This window comes from Oreochromis aureus, linkage group 14 (assembly GCF_013358895.1).
Source record: "Oreochromis aureus strain Israel breed Guangdong linkage group 14, ZZ_aureus, whole genome shotgun sequence".
Lineage (NCBI taxonomy): Eukaryota > Metazoa > Chordata > Actinopteri > Cichliformes > Cichlidae > Oreochromis > Oreochromis aureus.
The window spans coordinates 1682767-1706073 of NC_052955.1; the positions used below are offsets into that span (position 1 = coordinate 1682767).

Sequence of the window (23307 nt, forward strand, 5' to 3'; positions counted from 1 at the left end):
TAATGTAAATCTTCTTGGCCATGAATTTTTATTAGAAAATAGACTAAAACCTTTCAGCAGTAGAAGCTAAACTACACAAGATATCTGACTAAGCACTCAAATACACATAAACAGCACATTCAGCTACAGTGTGAGAGAAGCTACCTCATCCACAGTGAATTCATGCCAACACTGATGATTATGTTTCTGTAATCACCCATAAAGTGTTTGGATATGTATAGGTTTATGTGTAACAGATATCCAAATGTTTATTACATGAAACAGCCCAGCTCATGTTACAGCGCTCTCGCTAACTGCCTCCCATCAGGTTACCAGCTGCTGAGCAACATTTAGCATTTAACTCAGAAACTTCAATTACAACAAACATGGCAAGTTTTGAAAATAGTACGTTACAGTTAAAAAGTTAAGTTATTTGATGACAGGCACAGTGAAAAGCAGTGAGCGGTTAAAAACGAGCGTTGGGTGCTGTAGAGGTAGCCCAAGTCCACCTGAGCTTTGTCTTAGGAGCTGAATATTGCTTCAGTCTCCTCTGCGATCTCCTCCAGGTTCGGTGACGGTGGGTCGCTCTCCTGTGGAGAGATTCTGGATCTACGCTGTCGCAGTTCACTGGGCGGGGCTTCCCCATTCCCAGGAATCATGGTCTTCCCCAGAGACTGCAGGCATAGAACACGATACTAAACTGTGGCAAACCAAACTGTGAGACAAACCATCATGTGACAGTCTGTTAACTTCGATACCTGGTTCTCAGCCAGAGCCTCTTTAGCCATGTAGTGCTCCCTCTTTATCTTCATCTCCACCTCTTCGGACACATCAGGAACCATCAAATCTATTAAGCGGCCGATGAAGAAGACCACGTGCTGAGGAAGAAAAATGGGACAAGTCTTCAATGTGCGGACTGCCGATCAGCAGTTCACAAGCTGCTTGGGGTTCAGTGAAGTCTGAGAGACACTGACCTCGAAGATGATGACGAAACCAAGCTGTATAGCGAGGAGGTGGAAGTACTCTGGCAGGTATTCACCGTTTTCATCCCTGAAACCCCGATACCTGTGTAAGATAACCACACATCGATCACCTGCAGTAGGTACTGTGCTACTCATCCACAGCAGGTAGCTTCTTCTTTCACGTGGCACAGTTTCACTCCCGATACGTTTCGGACACAAACCCAAAAGCCTCTGTCTCTCCTGCTGGGATTTAACGGCAGAGCACTGTAAACCACTACATTATGGCACCACCAGCATTTTAAATTTACAGAATAAATAAAATGAGCTGCAGTAAACATTTAGACACTTGACAGAGTTTGGAAGGCTCTCTGGTTCATCTACAGCACTCGAAACTTCAACAGCAACAGTGAATTTGTTTTCAGGATTTTGTTCCTACCAACCAAATGTTAAATGAAAGGTGACGTCACAGATGTCGAAATGACGTCAAGATTAGGTTGTCAAATACAAACGTAAAAAGTTGTCTGCTGGCTCTCTTCCACAGCGTGTCTTTGTCCTGCCTTCCTCATCTCACCCCAACCGAGCCGCCCCTGGTTTTGCTGGAGGTTTCTTCCTGTTAAAAGGGAGTTTTTCCTTCCCACTGTTGCCAAAGTGCTTGCTCATAGGGGGTCATATGATTGTTGGGTTTTCTCTGTATGTACAGGGTGGGCCATTTATATGGATACACCGTAATAAAATGGGAATGGTTGGTGATATTAAAGTCCTGTTTGTGGCACATTAGTATATGTGAGGGGCAAACTCCTCAAGATGGTGGTGACCATGGTGGCCATTTAGAAGTCGGCCATCTTGGATACAACTTTTGTTTTTTCAATAGGAAGAGGGCCATGTGACACATCAAACTTATTGGTAATGTCACAAGAAAAACAATGGTGTGCTTGGTTTCAACGTAACTTTATTCTTTCCTGAGTTATTTACAAGTTTCTCTTTGTTCACAGCCATTGACATGTCGAAGAGGTTAACACGTGAGGAGTGGATCGAAATTGTGTTGATATCTGGTGAACGCAGTAACCGGGTCATTGCAGCAGATTCCAATGCAAGACACCCTACGAGACCACCCATCTCCCATGCTACAGTCAGCAAACTGCTTGCTAAGTTTCATGAAACTGGTTCAGTGTTGGATTTACCAAAATGTGGACACAAGAAAACTGTCACTAATGAAGAAACATCAGTGGCTGTCCTAGCTGCATTCAGCAAGAGCCCACAGCGTAGCACTCACCGCATGTCACTGGAGAGTGGCATTAGTCGAACATCCCTTCGGGCGGATATTAGCTACTCACAAATGGCACCCTTACAAACTCCAGCTACTGCAGCATCTCAACGAGGATGACCCAGATCGGCGCACAGAATTTGCAGAATGGGCAAAACAAAAATGGAACAGGACCCTCAGTTCACGCAGAAGATTTTGTTCAGTGATGAGGCAAACTTTTATGTGAATGGTGAAGTTAACAAACAAAACCACCACTATTGGTCTGACACTAACCCACATTGGATGGATCCTCCAAGACTGTTGGAACAACAAAAGTGATGGTTTGGTGTGGTATATGGGGTACAACGATAGTGGGTCCATTCTTCATCAATGGAAACCTCAAGGCCACTGGATATTTTAAATTGCTTCATGATGATGTGTTTCCCTCTTTATGCACTGAAGCTGGCACGTTCCCTGAGTTTTTCCAGCAAGATGGTGCACCACCACATTATGGGTGCCAGGTCCGAGCATTCCTAGATGAACAGTTTCCTGGAAAGTGGATTGGTCGTCGGGGCCAGTTGAATGGCCCCAAGGTCTCCCGATCTGACCCCTTAGACTTTTATCTTTGGGGTCATCTGAAGGCAATTGTCTATGGTGTGAAGATACGAGATGTGCAGCACCTGAAACTACGGATACTGGATGCCTGTGCTGGCATTTCTCCTGCAGTGTTGCTATCAGTGTGTGAAGAGTGGGAGAAGAGGGTTGGATTGACAATCCAACACAATGGGCAGCACATTGAACACATTTTATAAGTGGTCAGAAACTTGTAAATAACTCATGAAAGAATAAAGTTACGTTGAAACCAAGCACACCATTGTTTTTCTTGTGACATTACCAATAAGTTTGATGTGTCACATGGCCCTCTTCCTATTGAAAAAACAAAAGTTGTATCCAAGATGGCCGACTTCTAAATGGCCACCATGGTCACCACCCATCTTGAGGAGTTTGCCCCCTCACATATACTAATGTGCCACAAACAGGACTTTAATATCACCAACCATTCCCATTTTATTACGGTGTATCCATATAAATGGCCCACCCTGTATTGTTGTAGGGTCTACCTTACAATATAAAGCACCTTGAGGCGACTGTTGTTGTGATTTGGTGCTGTATAAATAAAACTGAATTGTCTTTGGATCTCATTGAACACACATCTAAAAAAAAGGCTTCCACCCATTTCAATATAAACCCGTTTAACCACCTGTGGTGTTCCTGCAGACCTTGGGCAGGTCCATCGTGACTTCCATGGTGAGACGCAGACCATTCAGTCCACGAACGCTGATCATGACAACCACTGTGTGTTGTGATCATGTGGGACCAGTAAGTCTAATATAATCTACTTTCAGTCCCACATTAGCTGAATGTAATTCAGCCACCCCTGTGTTAGACAGAGCCCAGTTTTAGCCCAAACATTACTTAGTCAGGGGAAATGTGCACCTACAAATAAATGATATTCCTGTTCCATTATGTGTCATATGACGAGTCTATAACGTGGCTAATGACCAAAGAGGATGAATAAAGATTAAGTGTTGAGCTGGCAGTGATGAGCTCATAAGTGCTCATCACTGTGCTATCTACTGTACCTATGAAGCGCCTTGAGGCGATTTTTGTTGTGATTTGGCGCTATATAAATAAAATTGAATTGAATTGAATTGAATAAGTATGACACACACTTGTGTCTCAGTGTTAAAATTATGTGTGTTTATTTAAAGATGTGGCTGCTGACGTTAAGTTAAAAGAATCAGGACACTTTGCTATCGTGTTTTAGATCTCTAATCAAAGTTCTTTCTTTGAAAACTTGACATTTCACCTTTGAGCCCAATCTCAAAGCTGCTGAGATGCCTGGTCTTGTGTGATCTTATGACTATGACTGTTTTGGGGCTAAAATGAAGTCCATGACTGTCCGACCGGGCTCAGCCTGCCCATGGACATGTGGTTCTTGGTGGTGGTGTTGTGGTGCAGATGCTTACCTACAGGATGTGTTGTGCTGTTGCTGGTAGCTGAGTGGTGATGTAGCCAGAGTGAAGTTGATGAAGCCGCTGAGTGTGCTGTCTCTGGTGTAGCGGTAGTACAGTCGAGGCACGAAGGATGACGTGAATGCTATGAGGAACGCCTGAAAATACAAGTTCAGATTCACTGGCGGCTGATTTATAGGATCATTATTTATGGTTGTGGTGCGAATAAAACGTATGTTTTGAGCTAAATTTGGAAATACAAATTGGACTTTTCTAGCTGAACAGGTGGGAATGACATCAACAGGGTTGGATGCTAACTGTTCGTCCAGATGTAAAAAAACCAAAACATTCTTACGTTGCTCAGGACGGCCATGTGTGCGATGAACTGCAGGATAGGAAACCAGATGCCGATGTCCTGAGCTCGCTCTACCACCGGGCGGCGGTATTCAGTCACAAACTTCTGAGCGTCCAGACGGACCTCCACCCAATTATTAATGAGAGCGAAGAGAGGAGCGAGGGGGCACGCCGCCACGAAGATGGTGATGAACCCAAACTGAATCACTGTGAAGGATGAGGAGGATTTACAGTGAAGACCAGACTCGTATGAAACACTACATCTCCCAGGATGCGAGGATAAATCCGGACTCACCCATCTCCAGGTATTCGCTGAAGAGTCCCTCACAGACCAGCAGCTGGTAGTCTGCCTCCCAGGGAGAAGCCTCCTCCTGCCTCTGGGCCTCCTGTCCCGCCTCCTTCAGCTGAGGATTCATCTTCCTCTTCTGCCACCATGACTTCACCTTCCTGCAAATAATGAGTCCATATCATTGCAAAGCACCCAAGAGTGCGCTTGGTTACACAAATCCACATAACTGTGCATTATGCACCAGTATTCTGAGACACACTGGCACCAGGATGCAGTCTGTTTGTGTATCTCTGTGTGTCTGTTTACGGGGAAATGAACTCCTGGATGTTGTTGATCAGCTGTTTTCCCACCATGATGACCAGCAGCTCCTGAGCCAGATCAATGAGACATCCACCTGCTCCACACTGTAACACACAGCCAGAGAGGCGGAGTTTAGTGGTTCATCTATTCATGCAGCTGAGAGCAGTGTGAGTTCAGACAGGCCAAGTTCAGCTGAAGGATCAGCAGGTACCCTACTATAAATTCAGACGTGCTGCTTTGGGTGCTTCATTTCAAAAAAACAGCTGGAAACGACCTCCAAAACTGTTGTATCTGAGGCTGTTGGGTGAAGAGATCTGACCTACTTCCATCTAGGCTAAGACGATCACATCATCATCATCATCACATGACCACAATCATCAACTTACGTCTTCGTTGCGGACTCCAAACAAAGTGTTGTAATTTCCAGGGTAGCCAATGAACCTGAAACAAACAACCAATCAGCAGGTTTTACAAACCAGCCGAGGTGAGTTTCATCAGTTTAATGTTGATCAGCCTGCTCGGCGGTGGCTCGCACCTGCCTTTGAAGAAGGCGATGTAGACCGGAGACGAGTAGAAGTTAACGAACTGGAAGACGAAAACTTTCAGGATGAACATGTCTTCATATTTAGTCTGAGTGCGATGCATCTCTGACAGGAACACACAGACACACACACATTCTCGTTTTCATATCTTAGTGAGGACATCTCATTGACATAATGCTTATCCTAGCTGCTTACCCTAACCAGTGTTGGTCAAGTTACTTGAAAAAAGTAATCAGTTACTAATTACTGATTACTTCCCCCCAAAAGTAATCCCGTTACTTTACTGATTACTTATTTTCAAAAGTAATTAATTACTTAGTTACTTTTTAAAAACACGATTTACAACCTGAATAGGTGATAAAGCGATAGATCTTTCAGCCCAATTCTACTTTTTCTGCATAATCCATCATACAAAATGTAATCAAATGGAAAAGTCTCTTTTTAAAACTTGTTTTATTAGTTTTAATCTTTTAACTTTATGCATCAAGCAAAAATTAAATTATATGCAACATACTCTGACTGGAAGAAATTTGTTTAACATTTAAACCTATTTTCTGCACATTCCAGCACATAAAATAAAATATGTTTTTGTGTTTACACTCACTCTTTCAAATAGATGCAAGTAAAACACAGCAGAAAATAAATAAAATCAAAGACTCAGCGGTCCTGTTGCTCTATTTTCACCTGTAAAGCAGGACTGGGGTAGGCGGAGGTTTACCCTGGTGCAGGTGTGCCGCAGCGGTCAGTGGAAGAATCCGCGAGTTTCTCGTAGCGCACTTGGTGCTTGCTTGGAAGTTTAGGGGTTTTTTTCGGTGTAAAAATAAGTTTTCTTCCCACGCAGTGAACAGTGGACACTAATGTTTTTGTCACTTTTTATGGAATCAAACTCAAAGTAAGGTCAGTACTTCCACGCTTTAAACGCTGCACGCTCATACTCTCTCCGCACTCGATATATTATCCATTGTTGATCTGCAGACAGCTGTTGTCACGAACGTCGCACTCGCTTACGTCACTGTCATGAGACACTCTCGCAAAAAATCACGGTTTTAGTAACGCAGTAACGCAGCGTTCCTACGGGAAAGTAAGGGTAATCTAATTACCGCTTTTGCAATAGTAATCCCTTACATTACTCGTTACTTGAAAAAAGTAATCAGATTACAGTAACGCATTACAACTAATGCGTTACTGCCCATCTCTGACCCTAACCATCAAAAAGAATGCCTAATCTTAACCATAACCTGACCCTGACACTAAAACCACATTTTGAGTCAAAAATGGTTCAAACTCGTGGGGACAGACACTTTGCCCCCATAAGTGACTGTTGGTCCCCACAAAGATATCTAAACAGGTACACACACACACACACCTTCAGATGAAATGAATGGCGCGCCAAATTAAATTTGTCTATTTTTACCTGAACAGTAGTGAAAATGAAAAGCCAAGATTACCCAGTAAAAGCTCAGTTAGCAGCTGTTATTTGTTATCAGCTAAAAGGTCTTAGACCTCCTAAAATATTCATTAATAAACTGGTCTCAGAAAAGATCAGACATTTTCATAGAATCCTACAATTTATGAAAATGTGTAAAGTTTCTTTAAACGAGGCTGAGATGTGGAGGGAGACTCACCCCAGCGGGTGAGGATGTGGGCCAGGGCGGTGTAAATCCTGGACAGCAGAAGGATGACCAGCAGATTCAACACAGACCCTGAGAAACTGGCTATTCTTCCAGCCTAAACACACACACACACACACACACACACACACACACACACACAGGTGTGATGGCGTCAGTGATGTTGCGGTCCTCGAGGAAGCTTCGTGGATCCAGGTGAAGGCAGGCGAGCTGCCTTTTACTCACAGAGAAGCTGAAGAAGCTGTACTCTGACTTGTAGATGATGATGCTGAGGATGGTGCGATACAAAATGATGCCCGTGAGAAAAATCAACACCACGGCGACCTGCACAGAAGAAGTCATTTCAGACTTTTTATCCGCTGACGCCTGATTTCATTTTAAGATCGAGACACAGACAGATTCATAAGTGTAGATGCACAGTGTGTCACGGTCCTGGGTCGTTAGACCCAGCGTTTTGTGTTTACTGTTCCTATTATTATCCTGTGTTCTAGTTTATTCTGATTTTGGTATTTTGTTCAACAGTTCTTAGGGTTTTGTTATTCCTGCCTGTGTGCTTTCCCGGTGCTGCATTCTTGTTCCTGAGTTTGTTTGTAAAACAGTTTGTGATTTCCTGTTTTACTTTGAAGTTCTGTGTCTCGTCATGCCCATTAGGTTCAGCTGTGTGCTCCTGTGTGTTGTTTCCTGATTACCTCGTGTGTGTTCTTACAGAGTGCGTCTACCTCTGCTCCTCGTGGGTCCGTCTCTGTTATTCTGTGTAATCTTGTGTTCTCAGCGTCTCTCTGCTCCTCATCCCGCGTGTCTCCTTATATTATGATTTCAGGTTTGGTTTCTATTTTTCCCAGTTTAGTTTTTGTCTAGCCTGTTACACATTTCCTGTTTGCCACTTGCCACACTGTAAATAAAATTCACTTGCATCACCACCGCTGTCTGCAACTTAGGTCCTCCTTCAATACATCACACAACTGCTGCCCCAGTCGTGACACACTGATTGGTTAACATATGGGAGAGAAATCTCATTGGCCAGATATGGATCTGTCAAGTATGACATCATGAACTTAATTAACCTGCTAACATGCACACAGGCAACAGCAGCTGTTCAGGTTTAGGATTAGGCTAAAATTTAAATGATCTAACAGAAGAAACGTGAAGCCAGAAAGCTCGTAGGAGACCTGCAGCTCGTCTAACGTACAGCTGATGGTAGGTGTGAACATCTTTGTCACCACTGAGTCTGTAAATGTAAATAAAAACAGAAGGAAGTGATTTTGAATCTCATAAATTCAGATTTTGAACAAACCACTGATTTTGAAACAAACCACTGTGATCTGTGAAAAGGATATGAGCTCCTGGCTCTGGTCAGAGATGTTGTCTGGTCACTGGACTGCAGGCGGCCGGTTCAGTGGCCGGACTCTGCTCCTCTGAAGCCGTGAGGCTGGAATAGATGCAGTCTGTTGTTCAGCGTCGTCCTGCTCAAACACAAAGGCCTTCATGAGAAACATCTGCATGGAGCAGATGTTGCTCTAACACCACTTTACACCTTTCAGCACTGATGGAGCCTTTCCAGATGTGCCAGCTGTCAGTTCCATGGACACTGAAGCCCCCCCAGCCGAATGCTTGCTCTCCTCTTCAGCCCGAGGACGCGGTGTCCATGTTTGGATGGGTCTGACCTCAGATCGGTTTTGGCCCAGAGGAGACAGCGCCGGTTCTCCATCATGGTCACATGTGGCTTCAAGGTGCTCCGTTCTCTGTCACATCCAACAGGATGTGTCTCAGTTTAAACACAACATGTTCTACTGGGAATAAAATTAGACTTTATGAGATTTGCAAATCATTGCATTCTATTTTTATTTGTGTTTGACTCAGTGTCCCGACTTCTTTGCATGGATGACCACATAATAACAGGTTGGACAGAATTAGCACCACCCACAGCCCCTGATGGCTCCAACCTTCAGCCCCTTTCCATCACAGTGATGTCAGTGCTGACCCCCAAACAAGAACTGGTTGACATATTGGAGGCGGGAGTGAAAACCAGCTCCAGAGCAGGATGGGGGAGGGGCCACTGTCAGAAATTCTGAGAGATTCTGAGAACAGAAACGACCCTACCCTCTGCTGGCAGCATCATGCAATAATCATTTTACACCTGTGGAAGCCGTGACCTTAGATCGGGTGGACGCGTGTCTTAGACTGTGTCGGCTACGAGGACTTCAGGAGACTCACCATGATGATGATGACCATGCAGCCAGTCAGAGTTCTGTTGAATCGCTTATTTTCAGGAAAGTACGGCTCCTCCGCTCCGGTCACCGGGTTCCTCATGGTCATCGGTGCCATGGCGGTGAACTCTGGACGAGGTCGCTCCTGCCAAAGATGTGAAATTCACAAATTCACAAACCCCCCGAAACAACCCACTGGTTAACTTTAATTACAAGCAGGCGAGGCCGAGCGATGGCATCACACCTCGATGTCCTGGAAGTCGGAGCAGTCCCAGCGGTGAGACAAAGATGAACACGTTCTCTTCCAGTACTCGAGGAAGGTGATGGCCCACAGAGACATGAAGACACTGAGGAAAACGGTTCCTCCGTTATCAAACAGCAGACCTGCCTGCAGAGACATCAACAGCCTTTCAGAGACGGGACACCAGCAGAGGTGGTGGATACACAGATGGCTCAGTAACATCAGCCTGTGCTGACTTCCAAACATTTAACTAAGTGGCCGCTCAGAGGACCTGATGAGGTCAGAGGACAGAGTTTTATACTGCTGTCCACTTTTAAACTGCCCGATGAGCCTCTGACCTCTGAAGGTCAGTGTGGTATTTGACACCAAGAAGTGATCTGATCTCTGTCAGAGTAGCTGAGGTCTTTACAGCTGCTCATTTCTCCAAAATCAAACACAAAACCTCAACAAACATCCAGGACCAGATATGAGGATCGTTGACCTCAGTGTTGGAGAAAATCTGTGAGCCAGCAATTATGAAAAGAGCCTGTGTAGAACATGTAGAGAATATATAAGGATTTTCTTCTTGTTTTGACTTCTTACCAACAAAAAAATATAAAAAAAATATTCCAACAGAAGATTCCTGGCTTGTAGACAGCACCGACTATTAATCTGCCAGGAGACGTATCAGGAAACAGAAACCTCTGAAGAAACATCCACGATCCATCTCACAGAGATCAGCGAGATGAAACCACAGTGATGCATGAAAATATGATGGAATAAGGAACATGGCTGCTTTGCCTCGCCCTGTGTCCTCCCAGAGAACTGAAACATTTAAATAAATGCGAGAGGTGTGGTGGTGGCAGGTACCTTGTAGGTGACGCAGATGCTGGAGTAGTTCCAGTAGGAGCAGATATTACAGAGCGGACACATGACGAAGCTGTTTCCGCTACCACACAACTCGTTCCTACAAATTCAAACACAGATCACCACAGGTGCATCAACCATGATGAATAAGAATGTCCTCACAAACTGCTTTAAAATGAACGCTGATGATGAATTTGTACTCACGCTGGAATGTCGGTGGCCACGAGCCAAAACCCGATCAGGAAGATCACCGTCCCTACGACAGATGCCGGCAGCAGCCAGCCGGTGTAGAAGCCTGCATGCAGACACTGTGAGACACTCGTCACCCAATAACAATATAACGTCTGAGGGATTTTCCTCATATTTACCTAACCAGGCAAAATAAAGTGCGATCTTCTCCCCAAAGTACTCCCTGATGTGGTCCAGAGGTTGGTAGCGTCTCCAGCAGGACCACTGGGCCCAGTAAGCATACAGGATCTGCCTCAGGCTTAAACTCTGGGGACTAACCGGGGGGGTTGGCAGCTGATAATCTCCCTGCAAACATCGTAAACATCAGCCTGGATATCAGTCTGGGAACCACAGCAGCTTCAGACCAGGCTCGTGGTGTACATCTCACCTCGTGCAGCGGGTAGGCGGCGGTGAAGACCTGCTCGTTCACCAGACGGTCGACGCCCACCTCCCCGTTCTTCACCAAACCATACGGAGTCCTGGCTAAGATCTCATACAGCTGGAGGGACATGAGGGTTTCAAGGAACTCAGCTTGCTTCATGCTAAGCTAGCATAACTATATCTAAGGCTGATTATGACAGGGCTGAAACTTTGTTTCCCTGAAACTTTTAGCATTAATAGAAAGAACAGAGCCTCCAGGACAGTGCCCTGCAGAACACCACAACCATCTCGATTCAGAACCACAGAAACATGTTTGTGTTGTTTTCAGGAAACTTTAGTGGATTGTTAAGGAAATACAGACACATGAAATAAAGTGCTACACACACACATACACACACACACATGGACATTTGTGTGTGTGTGTCTGTTTGCAGAGTTTGTTTGAGGAGGAGGCGTTGCTGCTGGCAGCATCCGTCTGTTGACCGATACATCCTGGATCTGGTTGTTCGCTGGTATTTCTGCCTTTGAGCCAATCAGAGCAGCTCGCTCTCAGCTCAGTTTACTGAAGCTGTGCTGGAAACTTTCCCAACACGACCAAACAGACAGTTCACATCTGCTCGGGTTTTGTGTCATTAATGAAGCAGCACAAGAAATCTTAAATTCACACTTTCAGGTTCTTTGGATTAAAAACTCTTAGATGTTGGTTTGTGTATTTTTGTTTAAAGATTTTTTGAAATATTAACATTTATTTGTCTGTTTCTATTTTCTGGATTTGTCCTCTGAAATAGTCAAACTATCCTAAAATACACCATAAATATTCAGTTTTCATTTCTACGTGCACCACAGTGATCTGCACGGCATGGCCACAAGTTGCTCGAGACCATTTTGTTTTCTTTACTCACCACCTGGTGTCTCTGGGTCGTCTTGAAGAACGTGTCTTTGTTGTTACTGCCCAAAAACCTGCAGGCGGGAAACAGGGAGAGTGAGGGAGGAGAAAGAGGGTGACACGGGACACAGGTCCTGAGTGTTTGTACCTCTCCAGCTTGTTGGTCCTGAACTGGCAGGTGTAGTAGTCGGGCGGGGGGTTGGGGACATCCTGGGACATAAGATTGGGAAGAGACAGCTTGGACAGGATCTGTTCAGACCAGTTAACGATGGGAGCGGTGACCACCTGCAGGAGGACAGAGGACATGCCGTGAGACGGCTGCTGAGCGTGAGGACGGCGGCAGAGGACGTGGGCTGTACCTGCAGCGGGACTCTGAGGCTGATCTCCTCAGCGTAGTAACAGAGCACACTCCACGGAGCACTGAGGAGGACAAAACAGATCCTCTTCTTTGTCTGGAGGACCTCCTTCTGCAGAGAAGAAGAAAAGATCTCAGCGTCCTTCGCCTCCTTTCAACACCACCGCTCCAGGACCCGCGCCTCATGTAAACAGATACCTGAGTGTGTCTGCGGTCAGAGGTCAGAGGTGGGAGTCTGGTAAAAGAAGCTTCAGTTGTGAGCAGCTGCATTCATGCAGTGGACAACAGTGGCGAACTCAAAGCCATCGGCCACCACACGAGGACATTTACCTTTCTGTTATCTTTCTGTTTTATCTGAATGAGTTTACAGCACAAAAACAAAAGGTCTCGGCTGTAACATCATGTATCTGCAGATCTGCAGGATAAAGCAGAAGCTCTGAGACATCTGTGACTGCTTCACTGTATAGTAACTATATAATGTCTGTTATTTATTTCCTGATATCCAAAGTGAAGGTGGCTGCTTCCTTACGTCACGGGTCATGTGACAGTTTAGTTTCACTTCCTCCATGTTTGCCTTACCTGCAGACCCACCTGTGTTTGTTTAGCTCACCTGTTCCTGCAGAAGTCCAGAGTGTCTCAGTCTTTTCAGAAACTCCTCCCTCCACCTGTGGTGGGCGGGGCTAACACCCATGCTCTCCTCCTGCATGCTTCTTGGCTCCTCCCACACCAGCACAAAGTCTGACCGAGAGGATCACAGGTTCGATTCCTCTGCTAAACACTCTGCATTTGAAACGGTACAATTTTATTTGCTACTCACCGACTCGAGTCGATCCATCACTGAAAACATTCCCATCCTGAGGCTGAACTGCATTCTGGGAAATAATAAATCCTGTCAGACTAGGTTTAGAGGAAAACAATCAAATAGCAGGGTCTGTTTTCACAAAGCTTCCTGAAACTAAGAGTTTGTAATTCTAAGGAAACTGTGAGACTTGCAGTGAAAGCTTAAAGGACTGAATCCTGCTGACGATCAGAGTTATTTATGGAGCCTGGCAGGCCCTTGAGCAGAGACAAGGACCTTTAGGAGGTTTCTGAAGGACAGAACGCTGTTCTGGAACGATGCTCTGTCATGTTTGTCTCTGCAGGTGAGGAAGGAGAAGATACACTGTTTGTACGATCCAATCATCGCTAACATTCACAAGAGAGACAAAAACACGGTGAAGAGCACGAAGGAAGCATTTTATCTGTGAGGCGTCAGAGCAGCCGATCCATTCATTTCTGTGGGACAGAGATGACGTGCCAACTTTATGAATTATTCATATGGAGTAATGTTTACATGTGTGCTCGTTACATTAGCCGACTCACGTGTGTAAACTTGTCACCACAAACCCACTGTTTGCATAACTGTGGAAAAATGCCACAGCACTCACACGGCCCGCCACTACACGTGGAATTCCGCTGGAATCATGTTTTACCTGCAATTACAGTCAAATCAAATGAAATGACATTTACCTACAAACATGTACCAGTAGAAACATTAGAATAAGGAGGTAATAATACAACGAAATAATTACACTCTAAATTATTTTACTGCTGTAGTGGTTTAATCTAGCCTTTTTACATTTTTATTATGTACCATGGCTGCTCTGCTGCTCCTCCCAAGTTAAATAATAATAAAATGTGATAAGGACTGTTCTCGCTCTCCTGCTCACAAGAGGAAATAAAGATCAGGGCACAAGCAGCAAGGCTAACAGGGCTAACAGGGCTAATGTGTTATTGATATATCGAAAAAATGGACGGATGAATGGATGACATATTGGATGAATTAGATAGATGGATATATGGGATAGATGATATGATGGATGGATGGATGGATGGATGGATGGATGGATGGATGGATGGATATATGGGATGGATGATATGATGGATGGATGGATGATGGATGGATGGATGGATGGATGATATGATTGGATGGATGGATGGATATATGGATGGATGGATGGATGGATGGATGGATGGATATATGGATGGATGGATGGATTGATATAGGATGGATGGATGGATGGATTGATATATTGGATGGATGGATGGATGGATGGATGGATATATAGGATGGATGGACGGATGGATGGATGGATGGATGGATGATATATATATTGGATGGATGGATGGATGGATGGATGGATATATTGGATGGATGGACCGAATGGATGGATTTGATATATTGGATGACTGATGGATGGATGGTTGATATATTGGATGGATGGACGGATGGATGGTTGATATATTGGATGGATGGATGGATGGATGGATGGATATATTGGATGGATGGATGGATGGATGGATGGTAAATGGATAAATGGATGGATGGATGGATATAGCGCTTTTATGGATCCCTATGGACCCCAAAGCGCTTTACATATCCAGTCATTCACCCATTCACATGACTGACATTCATACACTGGTGATGGCAAGCTGCGGATGGATATATAGGATGGATATATAGGATGGATGGATGGATGGATGGATGGTTGATATATTGGATGGATGCATGGATGGATGGATGGATGGTTGATATATTGGATGGATGGATGGTTGATATATTGGATGGATGCATGGATGGATGGATGGTTGATATATTGGATGGATGCATGGATGGATGGATGGATGGTTGATATACTGGGTGGATGGATGGATATATAGGATGGATGGATGGATGATGAATGGATGGATGGATATAATGGATGGATGGATATATTGGATGGATGGATGGATGGATGGATGGATGGATGGATATAATGGATGGATGGATATATAGGATGGATGGATCGATGGATGGATGGTTGATATATTGGATGGATGGATATATAGGATGGATGGATGGATGGATATATTGGATGGATGGATGGATGGATGGATGGATTGATGGATTGGATGGATGGATATATAGGATGGATGGATGGATGGATATATTGGATGGATGGATGGATGGATGGATATATAGGATGGATGGATGGATGGATGGATGGATGATATATTGGATGGATGGATGGATGGATGGATGGATGGATGGATGGTTGATATATTGGATGGATGGATATATAGGATGGATGGATGGATGGATGGATGGATGGTTGATATATTGGATGGATGGATATATAGGATGGATGGATGGATGGATGGATGATGAATGGATGGATATATAGGATGGATGGATGGATGATGAATGGATGGATGGATGGATGGATGGATGGCACGAGCAGCAGCGGGGACTGAAATCTTTTCCTGAGCCCGAAACAGAACTTTCAAACCGACAGAAAACTGAATCATCATGAACAGGAAAAACTGACAAAATCAATGTTCTTCATCTTGCATAAAATAAAAGCATCCATGGCCAATACCTGTGTATTTTCATATATATAAATATATACATATATTGATACTAGAGATGTGCAAAGCAGCCGGCATTTGTATCTGTATTTGTATTTGTTGAGGGGGGAAAAGTATTTGTATTTGAATTCGAGTAAAATTCAAAATAGGTGTAAAAATCCAGTTTTTTTGTGTTACACTTCTAATTAACGTTATAGTGTAAGTATTCTTTAATTACATCCATTACAATAATTATGGATATGCAATATTAGTTGATGTTTTTCCATAAATCCAGAAATGAACATGTAATAAGGAACGTCATTGAAAAGAAAATAACATAACAGCCATTGCCTCATCCATGGTTAAACCAACAACTAATAAAATACCATTGTGAACATTATGAACTCACCACCACCCGTCCTTGTTGGAGCACGCTGAACAGACAGCGAAACTGACTTGAGGGGCAGAACATGGCTGTGATGATAAACTGGTGCTTGTGGGGGGTTGGCAGACAGTACCAGGAGGATGCCTTAAGTGCATGTGATTATGCATAGCAGATGTTAACAGATGTTTGATATCTCTGCCTCTGCTGATTTGACTTTTGCATACATTACATATCACTTTGGTTTCATCTGCAGCACTGACTGTAAAATGCTTCCACACAGAACTTGAGCTTTTTGGCTGTTGGAGGACCAAGAAGTGGCTCAGCAGCAGCAACACTCCTTTCTATTTGGTTGCCCAAATCCATGTGGGGAGTTTCAGCTAAGTTAATGAGTGACGGGAAGCTTCGCTAAGGTTAATTATCCTATAGCGACTGCAGACGTCAGTAATGCAGCGTAATGGAATAATCTCCCGATCTTCGCGAAAGTTATAAACTGCCTCCGGAGCCCAGTTATGATACAAAAAAATCTATTCAACAAAAATAGTGATGCAGTTCAGTCTTTTTTGGCTCAGCCGAGCCTCTCTGTTGCTGTGCGGAGCAGCCGGTGTCAGCCACCTCTGTCACACGTCACTCACTCATCCAGTCATGCACTGTGGTCTCATAAGGAAACTCAGCTTTTTGATATAAAGTTTTTCTTGTTCTCGAATACAAATATTTTTTAAAGTATTTGTTTGAAATAAGTATTCGTAAAAAACACGTTATTTGTACCTTTCCGAATACCGTATTCGGGTTCGGCTCCACCCCTAATTGATACATATACTGATTGGTGTTTTCTGTCCTTCTGAAAGTTCTGGTTGAAGTTTGGAGTGTTTGTAAAGATCACATGATCCTGCATTTGTTGCTCTTTGTTTTATCTCCTCACAAGGAAAAGGACAACAGTTCTTATCATATATTTTTATGTTATATGTGTAATAAAATACTTCATAACATGGCCCACACCCCTGAAAGTACAGTGTATGTACAATGTAAGATGACATCATTTTGTTTGCTTTTCTGCTAAAATACCCAGAAAGTACTCAGTACTTAAAGTTAATTACAGAATTATTCCTTCTTCCTGGTAAAAACGTGAACTATTACCTCCTTATTCTAATGTACCTACCAGCAAGTAATCCTAATTCAATCATGATATCAGGTAACACACCTGGAAAAGCCACTTAATCCTAAGATAGCAGCACTCTTAGCCGTGGGCTGTATTATAAAGTCCCAGGAGCCAAAACAAAAGTGCTGATCACAGGTCGGCACTCACAGCAGCAGCCCAGATGTGAAGACAAACACCTCAGCTGTCAGCACATAGCTGTCAAACGTAGCGCTGAGGCTAATGTGTGGCTATGATTTCTATGTAACCCCAGTTTTCATCCTGTTTAATGATACGTGTGATGATGAGGTATGGAGGTAAACGCTTCACTGTCACTGAGCTAATGTTTTCTATGAACAGCTCTGAGGATTCTCGAGATGTTCGTGAAACCTGCAGCCACTTCCAAAAATCCAACCCAAAGGCTACGCTGGCGTGTTTGTGTGGATCTGGGCTGGTACTGGTCCAGCAGCGGCGGGAAGCTTCGTGTTTTTTATTTGCTCCTGAACACTTTGTGCCACTCTTCCTGCTGTTTCACGTCTCCACTGTCGCTAACGAGGACGACGACAGACATGCTGACGAGAGCAAGAGCGGAACAAACATCAACTGTTTGATCACTCAGTGCTGAACCGAGTGGAGCCGCTCAGTCTCTCCTCATCATGCACTTCCTGTTTCCTGCCACAGCCCAGTTTAATTAAAAAGCAGCAGAGAGAGCAAAGCTGTGGTGAAGCTTCCGGGCTTCACCTGCTTTCACTCAGACATGCTTGAACCGTCTTCACACCAACTGTGAGCTTCTGTTAGTTTGAGGCCCAGCACAGTTTAGAGCTGCAGACACCTCCCTGCGTGCAGTAGCTATCACACGGGGGCGGAGTCTAAATTTACCATCCAGTCGTATTGAAGTTTGTGCTTTAAACAACTTCTTTACAGTGAAGACTGTGAATACAGTCCAGCATGAGCCCTGGGCAGTATAAAAGGCAGCCATAGATACTGTAATGTCACTGATTTAGGTGAACTGAGCATGCTCAGTGCAAGTTTTGAAACCAGCTGTGACGAGTGAGGCGTGGCTAACGGTTTGTGATAAGCTGATGAGACCATCGTGGAAGATCCTTGATGGCCTCCATGTTTTACTGAATACGAGCCCAAACTAGAGACTGACGCCCAGTACAACCCTAACGAGGCGTGTCGCCCCCTGCTGGTCTAACCTGTGACGCTGCAGCCAGGCTGACCATACGAGAGGACAATCGTGTCGGTTTTACTGCCATCAGCACTGAGAGTCGACAGTGAAATCAGACGACTTCCTGCATGTTTGGGTGAAACTTCAATTTGTATCTTTTAGCTACAGTGATTTTACAATCCAATCAGGGAGTTGTTGACCACATGCTGTTACCATGGTGCCATAGTTGTTCTCTGGGCTGGTTTCCATGGTGATTAGTGTTGTGCCATCCTCTCTCTGATCCCCTCTCCGCCTCATCCTCCCAAACTTTCCTCCTCCTGCACACACACACACACACACACACACACACACCTGTCTTTTAATGTTATTTTCATTATTCCATGATGTCACCGACTGTAATGACACCGTAGTAATGGTTCAGGTCTTCAGTCTCTACTTCCTGCAGAGGACTGATGTTCTCTAATGAGAGCGTCTGTTTATCAGGTCGATCACATTGTGAGGGTCTTAAACACGGAGCAGCTATGAAGTAACTTTGTTTTCTATTGTTTTCTATTGTTCTGACAGTCTGCGCCCAGCTCCTCTCATGAATAACACAATAAATATATTTAACACTGTTATGATATGAAGTTTGTACAGGTGAAGGACTTCTTATGACTTTTACAGCACACTATCTGCACAGCCTCACCGTGAATAACTTTAATCCCACTGGACGATGTAAATGGAAACACTGGCCTCACCGGCGCTGACGGCGGATTATCAGCCGTGTGTGTAACTGCGCGTGCAGCTCCGCGGTTCATTGATTAAAACTCGTTCGTCAGGGTTACGCTGTCAGAGCTCACAGCTGTTACAGCTCCCTCACCGAGTATCGATCACGGGTCACTGATCACAGTATCGATTATGTATTGACGCATTCACACTTCTCTCTCTCTCTGAGCTGACTTTACCTGGGGTCAATCAGACCGATTGGATCTGGGTGGATGACGTGTGGTGTCTCGTGGAGTCCGACTCACCTGTGCGCGCAGACGGTGAGCTCGCGGCTCTCTGGTGCTTCAGCAGCTGATCAACGTGTTTGTAGGGGCGAGCTGACTTCAGGAGAGGCCCCGCCCATTCCGTTAACCCCGCCCCTTCATCCAAAACAAACTTACCAGCGTAAAAAAGCGATGAAACAAAAGGAGCGGCAACATAGACTGCGTCCGCGAGCACATTAACACGTGCACAGCTCCCATTGTGATCTCTCACTGGTCTGACACTGTGCACGCGCACAAGGCTAATCTGATGGATGCACGCACGCACTCAGCTTCAGCATTTATTTCTAAAATGAAAAGTGTGTGTGTGTGTGTGTGTCAGGGGTGATTTGATTCATCCCCCTGTGTCAGAGATTTATTTGGGACAGATACTGAGGGGACTCTGCGTTCACTGCCCTCTGCTGGTGACACCGCTGCACTGCACTCAGTCTCCACCTGCTGTGTTTGCGCCTCCCACAAACAGACGGTGTCAGTCAGGAAGCAGCCTGAGTGCTGTTGATTAAACAGGAGGAAGAATCTGCAGCTGTTTGACTCTGAGACCAGAAGCTCTGAACTTCTTTCTTTCTTTCTTTCTATTTACATGTTGTCACAAATAGATCTTTCACATCATCAAATAAAATACAAAATGTGTTTTTAAATAATAATTTCACTGAATGACTCCACTGTGAACTCATGTTTTGAAAGCTGAGCTCAGTTTTCACTTCCATACTCAGACGTGACTCCTGCCAGAGAGGCTGGGTCCATCCTCAGCTCAGTTTTTATTAAATAAATCTTTAACTCATTAATTAAATTTAACTTTTTAATTAAAACCAGTTTGTACCAGTTCCAGATGTGATCACACCTGTTAATAACACAGAAGTGTTGGAGGTGGGGCCTGAATCAATGTCTGCATCATCATTTATGAGCATTTAAACCGCTCATTCGACTTCCTGCACCTCTCACTTATTTTTTCCTTTAACAACAACACTCCTTTTTTACCAGCATATATCTTTTCATTCATGTTCACGTACTTAAAGCAACATATCCGCTCCTGGTGTCCTGATCCTCAGAGTTTTATCTGAATTCTGCCTGTTTCAGTCAAACATCTTTGTGGTGTTCGACTTTAACAGTCATGTAGATCAGGAGCGGGGAAGTCTAGGCCTCAACGGCTGCTGTCTTTCTCTGTTTCTGATCTGAGCGTGTGCAGGGTCACAACATTTATTTATTTCCACCTTCCAGCAGAAAGAAAAACTCATCCATCCGTGCGATGTGCCTGTTCAGCTGCTTGTGGCTGTCAGTCACATGGCAGCAGACATGATGACGACCTGCTGAAGTTTAAACTGAGCAGAATGGAGAAGAACGGGTGGCGCTGTCACTTGGTGTTCGCTCGCTTTGTGGTAGAGTATCACTTCCTGTTCCTGCTCAAACACAGTGGTGTTTCTGAGTAGCTTTTCTGCTTAGCAATTTAATTTAAATCTTTTGATACATCCCTTTTCATAGTATAATCTTAACGTGCTTCATCTGAATCACCCTTTCTGTGTACTCACTACCTAATTTATAGCCAAAGTATTCACTCACTGTCTCTTTACTGTTTCGCTAGAGCTTAGCTCAGAGCCGACTCGTTAGCACCATGGCTACTTCACCTGTCCCTCCTGCACTTTCCTGCTCATTGTGTCAGATGTTTAGTTACTCCTCGGCCTCCTTTAGCAGTAATGATACCTGTAACAAATGTAGCATATTTGCAGCTCTGGAGGCCAGGATTACTGAATTGGAGACTCGGCCGCACCCTTCATTCACCCGTAGCTAGCCAGGCCCTGTAGCTGGTGCAGCCGAAGATAGCGTAGGCCCGCTAGCTGTTCCCGGCAGACCCCAAGCAGCTGGGGAAAGAGGGCGGCTGGGTGACGGTGAGGAGGAAGCATAGTCTTAAACTGAAGCCCCAGGTACACCACCAACCTGTTCATGTGTCTAACCGTTTTTCCCCACTGCGACACACCCGCCTCAAACTCTGGTAATTGGTGATTCTGTTCTCAGACATGTGAAGCTAGAGACACCGGCAACCATAGTCAATTGTCTTCCAGGGGCCAGAGCAGGCGACATTGAAGGAAATTTAAAACTGCTGGCTAAGGGTAAACGTAAATACAGTAAGATCATAATTCACGTCGGCAGTAATGACACCCAGTTACGCCAATCGGAGGTCACTAAAGTCAATATTGAATCGGTGTGTAACTTTGCAAAACAATGTCGGACTCTGTAGTTTTCTCTGGTCCCTCCCCAATCAGACCAGGGTGACATGTTTAGCCGCATGTTCTCCTTAAATTGCTGGCTGTCTGAGTGGTGTCCCAGAAACGATGTGGGCTTCATAGATAATTGGCAAACCTTCTGGAGGAAACCTGGTCTTGTTAGGAGAGACGGCATCCATCCCACTTTGGATGGAGCAGCTCTCATTTCTAGAAATATGGACCAATTTATTAAACCCCCAAAATATGACTATCCAGAGTTGGGACCAGGAAGCAGAGTTGCAGTCTTACACGCCTCTCTGCAGCTTCTCTCCTCCTGCTACCCCCAAAAACCCATCTCCATTGAGACTGTGTCAGCTCCCAAAAGACAAAAAAAAAACCAAAAACCAGCAATAAACAACTTAAACATAAAAAATCACAAAGAAAGAACAATACAGTATCCACATCTGAACCAAAGAGTAAAACAGTGAAATGTGGATTATTAAATATTAGGTCTCTCTCCTCCAAGTCTCTGTTAGTACATGACTTAATAATTGATCAACAAATCGATTTACTCTGCCTTGCAGAAACCTGGTTGCAGCAGGATGAGTATGTTAGTTTAAATGAATCAACACCCCGAGTCATTCTAACTACCAGAAATCTCAAGCACAGGCCGAGGGGCGGTGTGGCAGCAATTTTTCACACCAGCCTATTAATTAACGAAAGACCAAGACAGACTTTTAATTCATTTGAAAGCCTGATGCTTAGCCTCGTCCACCCCAGCTGTAAAACTCAGAAACCAGTCTTACTTGTTATCATCTATCGTCCACCTGGGCCTTACACAGAGTTTCTCTGATTTCTCAGACTTTTATCTGATTTAGTGCTCAGCTCAGATAAAATAATTATTGTGGGTGATTTTAACATCCATGTAGATGCTAAAAATGACAGCCTCAACATCGCATTTAATCTGTTATTAGACTCAATTGGCTTCTCTCAAAATGTAAAAGAACCCACCCACCACTTTAATCACACTCTAGATCTTGTTTTAACATATGGCATAGAAACTGGACATTTAACAGTGTTTCCTGAAAACCCTCTGCTGTCTGATCATTTCCTGATAACATTTACAATAATTGATTACACAGCAGTGGAGAGTAGACTTTATCACAGTAGATGTCTTTCTGAAAGTGCTGTAACTAAGTTTAAGAATATAATCCACCCACTGTTATCATCTTCAATGCCCTGTACCAACATAGAGCAGAGCAGCTATCTGAACGCTACTCCAACAGAGGTCGATTATCTTGTTAATAATTTTACCTCCTCACTACGTGCGACTCTGGATACTGTAGCTCCTGTGAAAACTAAGGCCTCAAATCCAAAGTCCCTGACTCCGTGGTATAATTCTCAAACACGTAGCCTAAAAGCAGATAACTCGTAAGCTGGAGAGGAAATGGCGTGTCACAAATTTAGAGGATCATCATTTAGCCTGGAGAAATAGTTTGCTGCTTTATAAGAAAGCCCTCCATAAAGCCAGAACATCTTACTATTCACTGATTGAAGAAAATAAGAACAAC

General features: G+C 44.3%; 2 protein-coding genes across 2 annotated transcripts in view; both read right to left on the reverse strand.

The window, feature by feature from the left end:
• Positions 1 to 19580, reverse strand: ano7 (anoctamin 7). Its single transcript, XM_039598317.1, has 24 exons — positions 19524 to 19580; positions 18727 to 18830; positions 13277 to 13331; positions 13070 to 13197; positions 12464 to 12571; positions 12253 to 12389; positions 12121 to 12178; positions 11226 to 11336; positions 10978 to 11143; positions 10814 to 10904; positions 10613 to 10709; positions 9767 to 9910; positions 9530 to 9667; positions 7541 to 7639; positions 7310 to 7412; positions 5678 to 5789; positions 5529 to 5583; positions 5149 to 5246; positions 4849 to 5000; positions 4555 to 4760; positions 4215 to 4357; positions 954 to 1044; positions 738 to 857; positions 1 to 653 (listed from the first exon to the last, which is right to left on the reverse strand). Exons 2-24 carry the CDS (start codon positions 18808 to 18810, stop codon positions 501 to 503), a joined length of 2649 nt encoding a protein of 882 aa, XP_039454251.1. The 5' UTR covers positions 18811 to 18830; positions 19524 to 19580; the 3' UTR covers positions 1 to 500.
• Positions 18835 to 23307, reverse strand: part of LOC116314221 (P2Y purinoceptor 14-like) — a 15459-nt gene continuing 10986 nt past the window's right edge. The window contains exon 5 of the mRNA XM_031732183.2: positions 18835 to 18864. The gene's annotated coding sequence lies outside the window, so the exon portion shown is untranslated. The remainder of the gene's footprint in view (positions 18865 to 23307) is intronic.

Excerpts from the sequence above, each read along its gene's own strand:
- ano7 (XM_039598317.1), bottom strand. The coding sequence starts at position 18,810 with ATGAGGCGGAGAGGGGATCAGAGAGAGGATGGCACAACACTAATCACC. Across the intron at positions 4,358-4,554 it reads ACATGGCCGTCCTGAGCAAC|GCGTTCCTCATAGCATTCAC; the intron begins GTAAGAATGTTT and ends TTGTATTTTCAG. Across the intron at positions 654-737 it reads AGGCTCTGGCTGAGAACCAG|TCTCTGGGGAAGACCATGAT; the intron begins GTATCGAAGTTA and ends CTATGCCTGCAG.